Below are 13,209 nucleotides of genomic sequence, written 5' to 3' on the forward strand. Positions count from 1 at the left end.
AAGTCCCTAAGAGAAAGGACATAAGAACTTAAAGCTACTGTTTGATCATAAATCACGCAGTTGTAAGCTGCTACTTTCTGAATTCTGAGATTTTTTGGCAAATTAAACCATCAACCATAGTTGAATGACTAAGTTTCCCCTCACTACTAAGCCCTGCTGTCCAGCTCCTAACCTTCTTTTTGCTGGAACAACTAGCTAGCAGCACACTCCATAGTGACCTCCCAGACCAGATGCTTGAAAAAGATGACTAAGGTAAAGTATAGTAAAGGAGAGAATGAATTAATTCTACAATAAACCCGCAAGTTTTCAGAACATTTTCTGTTGTAGGATGAAACATGAAGTCAATTCATAATTAATACTTAGGTGTTAAGGGCCCGTTAAGAAAAAAACCAATTTGTTTGGACAAATGGAGCTGTACTTCCATTCTGCAATACAAATAGGTATTACTGTTTCCTCTGGAAAAAAGTTCTAATTGGTAGGGATATTAACCTCTCAGAGGCATGTCAATATTTTTACAGCATGCACTGTTTTAGACTTGCTTATATATGATGTATAGCATGGACAGTTAATTTTCCTATAAGTCATAATTCATAGGACAAACAATGTGAGGGATATTAATGGAAAAAGATCAAAAAGGTTATTTCCTTTTTGTGACTTTCTGCAGAGTTGAATAATAAATGAAATTCATAATTCAGCAAATTAGCTAGCTGGAATTATTTTGTCATTGCAGAGTCAAACACTTAAGATTACCCATTTGTGATACTGCAAATACTATGCTTGAATGAAGCGGCGCTGCTTAACTTTACTTCTCCCTTTCCACTTACATGCAATGGATGTAAATACCAACAGTTCTGAAGAGGCAGCTGGCTTACTTGACAGATCGTGACTACAGAATTTAACAGTTGATACGGATTTTTTCCCCTATTAATTTCAGGACTAGATCCCAGTTTAATGAACTAATTAATAAACTATTTTGATGAAAAGCATATTTGGTGCTTTACAGCATTCCCTTGTCCTTGTGATTAATGCAATTATACAACTGTTTCCTTTTCACTTTCCCAAGTTCCACATAGACATGTTTTGAAGACAAATTAACTAAAGGTTACTGCTGCATGAGAACTGCAGCTGTTCTGCAGATGCTGAGTGCCCCAACTTTTCTTTGGCCTCAGATTACTCTCATTCAGAAATAAAACCTATGAGACAATTTCATAGCTTTCACCAAAACAGTTTCATTCTGAGGGCTTCTGTGCCAATATATTTATAAAACACTTTTCCTTCTTTGGAAAAGAAGACCCAAACAACTTTTACATTGCAACAGCTGAAATTAAGAAATTGAAGTAATCTATAATAGCAGATTAGGCTTCCTTCCTATCTGAATACATACGTGGTGACTAATGAAGCCAACTCCCCTTTAAAAAGGGCTTTTGAAAATGCTGTTGTCCCCATTTTAGAGATAAGAAAGTGGAAGCAGAAGAGTCAAGAGTTTAATCAAGCCCTCACACCAGTTGGTGACCTATGTTAGGCAGGGTTAGAACCAGACAGTGTTTACATGATACTATTGCAAAAGAGTTGGTACTGATTGCATAAGCAGATGCTAACCCATGCAGCTGTCTGTTTCCAAAATAATAGATTTCAGTTTAGCTTCAATTGATCTAAGTAGATTTAAATTAAACCAAAACAATTCTAGTATCAATAAAAACAATTTTCTGGGATTAATTTATTAGATGGGGAGGAGCTGCAATTTTTTGGGTTGTTTTTTCCTATCCTTATTCAAGCAAGGCCTCAAGATCTGGAACATCAACCCAGCAATTCTGTTAATCTTTGCAGATTTTCACCCACACATAAAATGGTATAAACAGAAAAAGCATTGATACTGCATGTGAGAAATGAAAGAGGACACCAAGTTTTAAAATGAAGCTTCTCACTCCCCCTCCCTTGTGCTTTCAGTATTTAAGAATAGTACATTAGGACAAGTCAAAACACAGGAGATCCAAGGTTGACAACTTTGCTTACAGAGGCCTAATTAAGCTTTTCAACTCAGTGAAAAAATTGAAGCAAAAAGTAACATTGCATTAGGTGTATTAAGGTCTCTTTTTAAGACCATGCATAAACACATGCTTTGGATTAGGAAATTTACAGAAAGTCGCTTTGTTCAAACACCCTAAAAATTGTTTGGAGTTTGTTTCTTAATAGCTTGCTTTCACAAGCATATCTCCAAATTTCAATACAACATTGAATATGGGGTCTTCCTTCTCTGAAGACAAACCAGAAGCTGCTGCCAAAAATTGCTAACAAAAATGAAACAAAACTAAAAGTGATCAGACCTGGGTGGAGCAGAGTACTAAGTGTAATGACATTTTTCATCAGTAGACTTTTGAACTACAGAACAGGAGCAAGAGAGGCACACTGTTGGCTATTAACTCTTTGGGGCAGAAACTTGGCTTAACAAGGTGAGTTATCAAAACAAACAACAAAGTTTCCAGGGTCAACCAAAAACTACATAACCTCAACCACACTAGTCCCTCTCCCTGTATTGGTCCATCAAACAGAGGGGGGAGGAAGCAAGACAAGGCAGGCTTCCAATATCAACATGGACAGCATGCTTTGTATGAATACCAAGGTGATGGGACTGTGTTAAGAGGAGTAACAAGTGGAAAAAATCCCACCACAGAAAGTCTATTGAGATTTCTGTTACTGTGTATTTAGCTTTATCCAGGACTGAACTTGAAGCAAAATTTTGTTCTGTCACTTACTGTAAATCCCTTCAACACTAGATTAGCTCAATACTGATCTTTGAGGAGGATTCAGGAAAGAGAGGAGGATACTCTGTACAAATATTTTCACATATAGATACAGAGATCTGCCATCACAGTTATGGCAGCATAGAAAGAAGCATGGTCAGTAACTATGATAAACTTACTGAACGGTCTGATCTAGACACTCTCAGACCTGTACTAGAAAAACTTGCCTGGTCTATCATTTCTTCTGCTGGATGAATGAATTAGACTCTTAATATAATCAGTTTACTGCTAAGATCTGCCTATGCATTAGAATAGTTCTTAAAAACACTTGTGTTAGCATACACACAAACCCCATTTTTGCAGGAACGGTATAACATTAAAAACTACACATACACACAACATGTATGCTGGAACACAACCTTCTGCCATTTCATTATGTTTAGCACTACCTGTAGAAAGTGTTTTGAATAACTGAAAAAGCAAGTTTAGTTAACTGAAAAAAAAAAAAATCTTTCAATTTTAAGATTACCAAGGTTTCCTGTATTTTTTGCAGGTCACTCCTAAACACCTAACAAAAGACAGGTTGAAGGCAAACAGTGACATACAGCACTGATACGTGGCAGGTAATCCACAGACTCCATGCCCTGTCATTTCATCCCTGACAATGTATGAAAGCCAAACAACTTTACTGTCTCCTTGCTATTGTATTAAAGGGAAGAGGGATCAGTGGGCAGATGCATTACAGTTGCACCTTCTGTTTGTTACACTCTTTTCCTTCCCAGCCTGGATTTCTTGCAACTGACATCTCTAACCATTTAGTAGGCATCTATTAATTTCTTGAAAGTTAAGGCAGAGGAAGCACTCCCAATGTTGCTAAGATCCTTCAAGCTTAAAAGCTACTCAGCATACACGATGCTCAGGCTCATCAAATCACAGGAGAGCTGCAGTTACATCAAACAAGTGAGACTGTTTTCCTAAGAAAGTTGCACAGAATTTATCTGGAAGTACCTACTCAGTGTCTAGTGTGAAACTACTTTATTACAGTGTTTCTTCACTAGGAAACAACAAGAAGCAGCCAGTTGTGGAGACATCTGTCCAAATAACCAAATGTCTAAGCAGCAGAGCTGAGCAGGCGTTCTTAAAACATACGCAAATAAAGCCAAGGCACTCAAGAGTGTGAACTACATTTTGCTTCTCTTAAATGTAAGATAAAGACATCTATGCTCATTTCATTTATCAAATTGACAGCTTTAGGACCTTGCAGAGACTTTGTAGCAACTTCATGAAAAAGCACAGTTATCCTACAGTCACTAATCCAGCTAAGATACTACCTAGAAAATCTTGTATTACTGTAACAAAGGACAGAGACACTATAAAGTTAGCTACTGGATTTGCTGCTACAACAAAGGCAACTTCAAAGTTTTGCATACTTCCTCGCCCTTTTCTTGCCTTCTGTAAAGCTGTAAAAAAACATTGCCAGAAACATGCAAGCACTATTTAAACAGGGCAGATTGATAGTGACACAGATGAAAAGCTTTCAGAGAGCACTGATACTAATAAGAAAGAGTGATTTTCTAAGCATAAATTGCAGTGCCTTTCAACACCCTTGTGCCAACAAGGCAAGTGTTGATTACAGAACTGCCCTCTGTCATTTTGCAGTCACGTACACACTGCTTACACAGACCTGAAGGTTGAAATTCTAACTTAACTGGTAAGTTATCATAGTTCAACTATTTAACTTGATTTTCACATACTTGCTTTACAGTCTGTGAAGCTGGTTAGCAGTAACTAAAACAGATGTGCATGTAGTTGGATGAGGTTTCCAGCCAGACTGCTACAAGAGAAGCCATGAGAGAAGCTAGTACCACCAGTGAGTTCGATTGAACCCCTTCTCTTATACAGCTGCTTTGCTCCGAACACTTCTGCTGTTTCTTTGGTGCCTAGAGGAGACTCATCAGACGCGCTTTTCTCATAGGCTAGAGCAAACATACTTACAGCTGCTGCTTCTCTAGCAAAGAAACACACAAGATTCTTGAGTAACTTTTCTCTAAAGTTTTTTTCACTTCCTTGGAGCAGATTGGGAGTAGAAAAGAGGAGCAGCAATATAAACACTTTGAGGTCATACACAGAAGTCATCACTAATGAATCTGAATTCTAGCCATGCCGCCAAAAATACTGTATCATACCTGACTATGGTTTCCATCTCAGGACTTCTGCAAATATTTGCAGAATTATTTTCAAATTTCATTGGCTACCACTCATTAGCTGCAATAACCTAACAATCTTATGACTGACTTTGAAGTACAAACTAATGTTGAATAACTGACATCTTTGTTGTTAAGAAGGATCAGCATTCAGAGACTTGTGACAGGTCCAATTGCAACTTTTTGCATCTGTTGCAACCTCAAGGACGCACACTGGTCTGGCTTTTGCTTCTCAGCAGTTGGAACCTGCTTACACAATATTTGTAAGATGCCGACACAGAACAAAGTCAATTTCGTATTTGCCAGTTTGCTCAATCACGATCAGTGTCTACCTTTTCATTAAGGCAGAAATATAGTCCTCCAGATGGGCTGATCTGTAGCAACTGACCCCACAAAAGAGGTTGAAAAAAACCCAGGTCCAGCACCAGAAACATTACAGATACACATAACGTTAGAAAAGGAACTTGATTTCAGATTCAGAAGCAATGATATATGATCTATTATTAGTTCCCTAATCCCTTTTCATCACTCATGTTTCTTAAGAACAGTGTACGGGGTTTGATATACTAGTGTTCACACAACACAGTGGAAAAAACAAACAAACAAAAAAAAATTATAACTTCCTTACTGATTTAACTGTATATGGAGCTGCTAGGGGAAGGAATACCTAGGAGGGATCTCTCCTGCCTACAATTGAAGTGTTATAAGTACATAATTAAGACTTCTAATATAAAGACATGATAAAATAAGATGGATGGACCCAAAAAGTCAACTATCAGTCTAAAGTTCCCTGTTAAAGAACTTAGTATTCTAAAGAAAAGATCTAGAAACACTAGAACCAGCAGTACTGTTTAGAAATCTGAATCAGAACGAAGACGGGAAACAAAGGGAGATGAAGTTATGCCTTCAAGCCTAAGCCATCCCTTCAATAAACACAGCTAGTAAAAACGTAGAGTGCATATTGCATGCCACATTTTAAGGGTTCAGTTTATGTCTAAGTGTGGTTTCCCTGAGGATATCTATAGCACCACAAAGAGCTTCAGGTGTGACTACAGCGGTATTTTAATTTAGATGAAGCGTGGCTTTTCTGTTTGTCCTATTACCATAGATGTTTTTCATACTACAGAGTAGACTCAGAGCTTATGAGCTGAACTCATTTTGGACTAAACAAAACTTAAAAACTTAAAGACATATTCCACGAAGAAATTGAACTACTTGCTCATAGGCATTCATTCCACAGAATCATACAAGAGTCAGCACGAAATAAAATCTCTGCAAATACATGTGTTGTGATCAGCAGGTCTATACCACTAAAGCGCAAAAGCATTGGCACTTGCTCCCATGCTAATCAGACTTTTGCCTCTCACTTACAATCCAGCTTGTTTCAGATTGTATGTTGCTATGTTGACATCTGCTTGCAGTACTGGCATGAAATGTGATTGCTCTGAAGTTCAACAGCATTCAGAGAAAAGCTAAGCAATTAATTTGGTTTAATCAGTATTAATAGCAAACCGAATAATTTCTTATAAAAAAGAAAATCTATATAATGTCATCATTACACTCTATTTTCATTGGCTACAGAAAATATCTCGCAATAACTACATATTCAGTATGAACCAAAGCAGGGGTTCCAAGATCTTTTAGGACAACAAGCTGTTGATAACCCTCAAATCTTCTTGCACACCATAATCTCTAGAGCAGAGCTTGCCAGAAAACACACCTAGCAGCAGACGGTAACATGTCAGGTAATCTGAACATTCTGTCCTAAACTAAAAGAAGGGCAATGTACTGCAAGCATACTCAATGATTAAGACCACAGCAGAAAGAAGGGAAGCCCATAACTGGGAAATTATAACTTCTGATCGATTGCTATTGCCCCATCAGCTGAGAGAGTTGCAATGTATGCACTATCAGCTTTGTTTAACTATATTCCAAGAAAGTTAAAACAATTTAATGGTTAAACAGGGAAAAAATAAAAACCAAAACCCACAACATAACAGAAAAGCATGCCTGCTTACATTTGATTTTGCACATGGAAACACACAGAGAAAAGCTGTGGAGTAACATAGTATTTGCCTGCCCTCAGTGTCCTTCTACTAATGCTGCAGTCGCAATATCCATAACTCATGGTCTGAGATTGCAGAGTAATGCAGTGGTCCTACACTTTCATCTCACTTCATCCCTGCTGAACTTGAAGTGTGCATAATTAAAGATAAACATTTGAAAAAAATCTAGTAATACCTATTTCTCAGACATAAACTTTCATTTGCACTGTCAAGCTTTTATACAAGAGGTATTAGATGCAGTTGTTAACAACTTTGCAGTTGTACTTGCCTGACAGTTCCTCAGCTTTGTTTTGTTCAGCTCGTGCAAAATTCTCAGTCTTGAAAGGGACAGCTTATGTGGCATTCCAGCTAAGGAATTCAGTCTCCTATTTGTTTCCCCCTTCCATCTTCAATACCTTAGATGGAAGGGATCAGGAAGTTAAAGACCAACAAACCAAACCCTAGTAGTCCAGAATTTCATTTACACACCTCCTGAAGAACACAGGGGAAGGAAAAGAATAAGAAAAACATGCCCCTATTAACTCTTCTTCAGAAAGTAAATCATTACAAAGCATAAGCAAGAGCCATCACCTCTCTATTAAATGTCAAACTAACGAAAAGCACTTAACACCTAGCTCAAGTTTTTAAGAAAACTATAGCTTGCAGACTCTCCCAAGAGTATTGCACATAGATTTAAACCTTGAGGTAGAAGATTGTAAGTAAAGCATGGTGGGAAACCAAGCTTAGAATCAGAGAATATTTTTTTAAAGTTTCATAATAAAACTTATATACTCCAAGAATAAACAAATCTAGAAGCAAACTTCAGCATCCTCAAATGAAAATAAAACTCCTGTAAAAACACCTGTCAGTACTTGAGAGTTGAGAAGACATCCTGGCTTTAAAAAACGGAAGGAAGAAAGTACTATAAGCCATTTGACTGTTATTTCCTTTGGCATAAGCCTACCATGTGCCACGTATTTCCCTAGCAGAAGCTCTCCTTAAAAGTCTTCTAAATGTTTGTTCACAGCACTAGGCTTTAAGTCTAAACATTTGGGTTTCTAAAGTTATCTCCCAGGCCTGTTTAGAGTCTTGTGTGCTTTTCAAATAAAGACCTCAATTATTTGTTCTCAAACTCAGTATGTTTGTCTACTTCTCTGAAACAGAGCCAGCAGTTTCTCTTTTTATTTTATTGCTGTGTTTTGAAAGTAACCATTTTCACTCATCTTCAAATTCTTCTCTTTCTTTTCACCAGCCCTGATGTTTATCAATGGGAAACATTTTGGTTTTTGATGACTTCGGTGGAATAGTAGAAGAGTAAGTAAGAAAGAAAGATGTGGCCCAGTGCTAGCATATCTTTGCCCCTGTGAATAGTGATAGGAGGGTCAAGAGGGCTCCTCCTTGCTCCTCTATCATTAAGCTGATATTTCACAATGAGGATAGAGGAATAAAAAGTAAAAGTAAGGAACTGGAGAAGAAGGAAATGGTTCAATTGCCTTACATTTGCTTCAGTCTCAAAAACTCATTCCTACAGCAGGGTAGGTGAAGGTGCCATCACTGTGGGTCTCTGGCTTCCCCCTTCCTAAAGCATCCCAGGACTTTGGGCCACAGCAGCAAGGACAAGCCATAAACTTTTAATCAACAGACAGAGGCATTACACAACTTTTATGATTCTACTATGCTGATAAACATGGCAGCTACATCACTATTAAAAATGTTTATTTTTGCAGCTTATCCACAGTGTTATGAAACATTTCTACACCGAGGCAATTGTACATTTGAGAAGAGGTCACATAGCTCTTCGTGCTAATATATGGTTGTGGCTGAGTTTCTCTGCAGGACTACATAAATGGTAATGTGAAGCATTTCAGACACATTTCCATTTGAGCAGCCAGCTTTACTCAGAAGAGCATGGGCAGGTGGCAACCAGCCTATTCATTGTCCACAGTGAGTCACCTTTAAAATCAGGGTCTACATACCATTACTCCAAAAAGAGTTAAGTTCTCTCTTTACCTCTCCTAGTTATAAGTAATATGGTACTTACAATAACCAACAGCAAATGGATTCTTAACATAAGAGACTTCTAAAAGCTGGTTTTAAACAATTTTATTTTTAGGCATTTCTCAGTGAGGACTGAGGAAAAAGGTTGGCTTTTTTTAGAATATCCTACAATACTCAGCTTGTGTGTTGAACACAATAAACATTTATTGCAGTATTTCTGCTGTAATGTCTTATGAAATCTTTATTACAGAATATAAACTTTAGACAGTATTTGACCTAATACAGCCCACTTAATAATCACTTAAGATGTTGGTACAGAGATACTTGTCTATAAGTAAATTGAGAATCTGTGCTGATAACCTCCTTGTCTTAAGTGGTTAAGATCCCACTACAGATCTAGCTTTGTAGCCATTCCACACAGTTTCCATTGCACTTACAGCTAACATTAGGTTCAGATGAACACAAGAGCTAACCTGGGTGGGGAACAAGAGCAGCAGAGAGATCGATCTCTGAGTAAGTCAGTCCTTGTCACCTCTCAGGCTGCTTCTGGAAACAAAATTGGTATTGTTAGTTCAACTTGAACTTTTCTTTGCATCCTTGCATTTTACTAGCAAACACTTAAAATTCTACAGTTGGGAATATTTGTTGAAGAACTTTATCCACTGTGTTTTAAATGGGGATATTAAAAAGAATGTCCACAAAGTGATAGCAAAGCTCAATGTGGCTACGTAGAGGCACATAAGTGTCAGTGGGGACCACAAGCAGAGCTAGAGAAAAGGTTCTGTGATGAAGACTGAAAGCCATATTAAAAAGAAAAAGAGACAAGAGCAGAGAAATGAGTCAAATCACGTAAAAAAATCCAAGAACAAGTTCAAGGATTCCATGGAAGAGGCTAAAGGAAGAGGACTGGAGGAACAAAACAGAGGTGGAGGTTGGGGGGGGATGGAAATGCACATTTGCAAATCAACAGCATTCCAGATGTATTGTAAGAGAATAAATTTGGAGGTTTAATATGCAAACAGGATGATCAGGATTTGCTGAAAGAGAACAGATGTTAGTAATGTTTTAAATATTCAGCAGAACCCAACAGAAGCAGCATGGATAGCGGTTGAGAAAAGGCAACTACAAAGACTATTCCTGTCATTTTGACAGTTTACTTAGAATGAAATCTTGATGCCCTTACATGACACCCTCCAACACACTTAGTTCCAGCAAGGCTAGATTTCACCCTGCCATCCTCCTCTGTAAGAAATGACACATTTTCTTCCCATCACTCCTCACGTGGAAGTGGAATAAGAACAGGAACAAAACTACAGGTCTGGAGGAAAGCAGGTAGTGAAGTTTCCAGTTACCAGTAAGAGGGAAATAAGAGTAAGCTAAGACTTGTATTTTAGCTAACCTGAGTTTAAGAGTATAACAGTATCGATGAGAGTTCATCAGACTGGCAGGACTGGACATGGAAATCAAGGTATGATTTGAAGTAGTATAGAGGCAAAACAGAAATCACTTGGATACAATAATATCACCAGGAGATAACATGCACTGAAGAGGGAAGGCCCTCCACGTTATGCAGTGGGTACTTAAACCAATTATTTTCATCAGACCATAGTTTGCCTTATACTACTTTTTTTTTTTCTTCTTTTTTTTTGCTCCTGCACCCATCTCTGTTCTGTAGTGTGCTCTGTATGTCGTACAGTCTATTCTAATGAACTGCCCAATAACTTTTTAATTGTCATTTTTCACTTTAAGAAGAATCTTCTGCCGCTTCAGGATTAAATGTGATAAATGTCGTGGGGGTGGAAACAAACAAACCCCTAACGATTCCCCGATACCAACATGAATTTCATCCTAAATTGAGCCAGAATCTAGATTCTGCAGCAAGTTAAGTACGTCAGGCTTAACGTGCATCCCAATCCAAATAATAAGTTTTTTTTCCCTTGAGGTTGTTAAAATAACCTTGGGATATAACCTAGAGTAAGATTTCAGAGCAGCAAAAGCATACTCAAAAAACAGCATATCTTTCAGGTTCCATCATCCCTTTAAAGTTTCAAGCCTCCATTCGCCTCCATTCCCACAAAAACGCACTTAAGACGGTACTAAGATGGTAACAATAAGGACAGTAGCACCAGAAGCTCTGCTATCTGAAGCAGACAGAAAGCAGCCACCAACTGAAGAAAGAGAATTTAAACCACAAACGTTTAGTATCAAGAACCATATCCTTTTTTAAGCACAGTATCGATCACACCAATAGAACTAATGAGCCATTTCCCCAGTCTTCTGTATTTAAACTTTTTAGTAGCCTTTTAGTGAATTTCAAAATAAAATAAAAATCCCAAACACAACGTCCAGAAGATCTAGTCAATACAAACATTTCTGAACTAAAGTCCCAAATGACTCGGTCTCGTCACTGGAGCCTTACATATCTGGGTAGCCTATTTTTCATGGGTCACCATGGCCTGCCACCACATTTTAATGGACACCACATCCATAAAAAGGCACTAACCAAGCTTACACCACTCCATGATTTAATACATCATCCATTAATAATTAGTTTGGAAGAAGCATTCTGCCAGATGAGAAAGATAGGGCCGATTATCAACTCCTTATGGCTTGGAAAGAAGTCATTCTCCAGGGCAAGAGTCACAAGCATCCTCCCATGCGAGGCATCCCCCTTCCCCTCAGCGACAGGGGACAGGACAAGAGGGAATGGCCTCAAGCTCCGCCAGGGGAGGTTTAGGCTGGACGTTAGGAAAAAATTTTTCACTGAAAGGGTCATTGGGCACTGGAACAGGCTGCCCCGGGAGGTGGTCGAGTCACCTTCCCTGGAGGTGTTTAAGGGATGCGTGGACAGGGCGCTGAGGGGCATGGTTTAGTGTTTGGTAGGAATGGTTGGACTCGATGATCCGGTGGGTCTCTTCCAACCTGGTGATTCTGTGATTCTATGACTGCCCTCCGCGACCCACACTCGGACCCCAGACACGTTCTCCTCACAGGGAGGGGATTCAGCAGAGAAAGACAAGCGAACAAGCAAAAAGGAGGGGAAAGGAAACCGGACCGGGCAGAAGAGGATCAAGACGCTTGGCTTCACCTTCCCTCACTCCTAACACAACAACTATTGAGGGAGAAGGATCCACCCTGGGTGCTAAAACAAGAGCCGCATTCAGGGGCTGGCGGGAGCGCGCTCGTGCGCGAACTCCAGCAGCCGGCAGAGACCGACCCCGAGCTCCTTTATCACTTGGGAGGGGGAGGAGGAGGAGGGGGAGAAGGAAGAACCACGGACCCATTTAGCCACTCCATCATTAAGCGGTCAGGAATGATTAAGAGCCTTTCCCCGCGCTCCAGGGGCGGTTTTTAGGCAGCGCGCTTGGCGGGGACGTGGCGACGCCGGGTTTTTCGGGGGAAGCCGCCGGTTTTCCAGCCCGTTCCCCTCTCCCGGGAGCCCGGCAGCACCTGCTGCTCCCCCTCGGCCCCGGCTGCGCCCGCGGTACCTGTAGGATTTTGTCCAGCCCCTCTTGGCCCAGGCAAGGGAACTGCTTGAGCAGCTCCGTCTTCTGCCGCTTGTAGTCCTCGGTAGCCGAGCGCCAGTGCGGCTCCTCCAGCACCTCGAAGATCGCCGCCCCGATGGACAGGTAGAAGATGATGGCCGAGGTCAGCAAGGGGCCCCTGTCCACCATGGTGCCGGCGGGAGAGAGGGAGGGAGGGAGGGCTGGAGGGCGGGCGGAGCGCGGCGGGCGGGTCGGGGCGGCTGCGGTCGCGGGTGCCCGAAACCGCCCTGTCCTCCCCCGACACCTCTGCCTTCCCCCGCCGACCGCCGGGACTCCTCTCCCGGCCTCTGCCGCGTTCCCTTAGAGTCTTCCACACTCCCCTCCCACTCCCTCCTCCTCCCTCCTTTCCTCCCTCCTCCGCTCCGCTCGCCCCGGCTGCCTCCTTTCCCCGGGTTTCTCCCCTCCCCTCCTCTGCGGCGATTTGAATTTCGTGCCCTCCCGCTTCCTCCCCCGTTCCTCCGCCCGCGCATGCGGGGCCGCGGGGCAGGGGAGGGAGGTGGGAAGCCTGGGGGGCTGCCGCGGGCTCGGGTGGCTCTGGACGTCGACCTCCAGGGGCAGCCGAGCGAGGTCGCGACCTCCCGTCCCGTCCAGTCCCGTCCCGTCCCGTCCCGCCCGTGCGGCTGCTGGAGCGGGTGCGGGTCCCATCCCCTCCCCTCCCGAGCAGGGCTGCTCTCGG

General features: G+C 41.2%; 1 protein-coding gene across 1 annotated transcript in view; it reads right to left on the reverse strand.

Moving 5' to 3' along the window:
• KCNK5 (potassium two pore domain channel subfamily K member 5) overlaps window positions 1-12,866 on the reverse strand; it is a 36,011-nt gene extending 23,145 nt beyond the window's left edge. The window contains exon 1 of the mRNA XM_069852565.1: window positions 12,477-12,866. Within this exon, the coding sequence (XP_069708666.1) occupies window positions 12,477-12,662 (186 nt within the window). The 5' untranslated portion in view covers window positions 12,663-12,866. The remainder of the gene's footprint in view (window positions 1-12,476) is intronic.
• Window positions 12,867-13,209: the final 343 nt, after the last annotated feature.

This window comes from Phaenicophaeus curvirostris, chromosome 2 (assembly GCF_032191515.1).
Source record: "Phaenicophaeus curvirostris isolate KB17595 chromosome 2, BPBGC_Pcur_1.0, whole genome shotgun sequence".
In the NCBI taxonomy this organism is placed as follows: domain Eukaryota; kingdom Metazoa; phylum Chordata; class Aves; order Cuculiformes; family Cuculidae; genus Phaenicophaeus; species Phaenicophaeus curvirostris.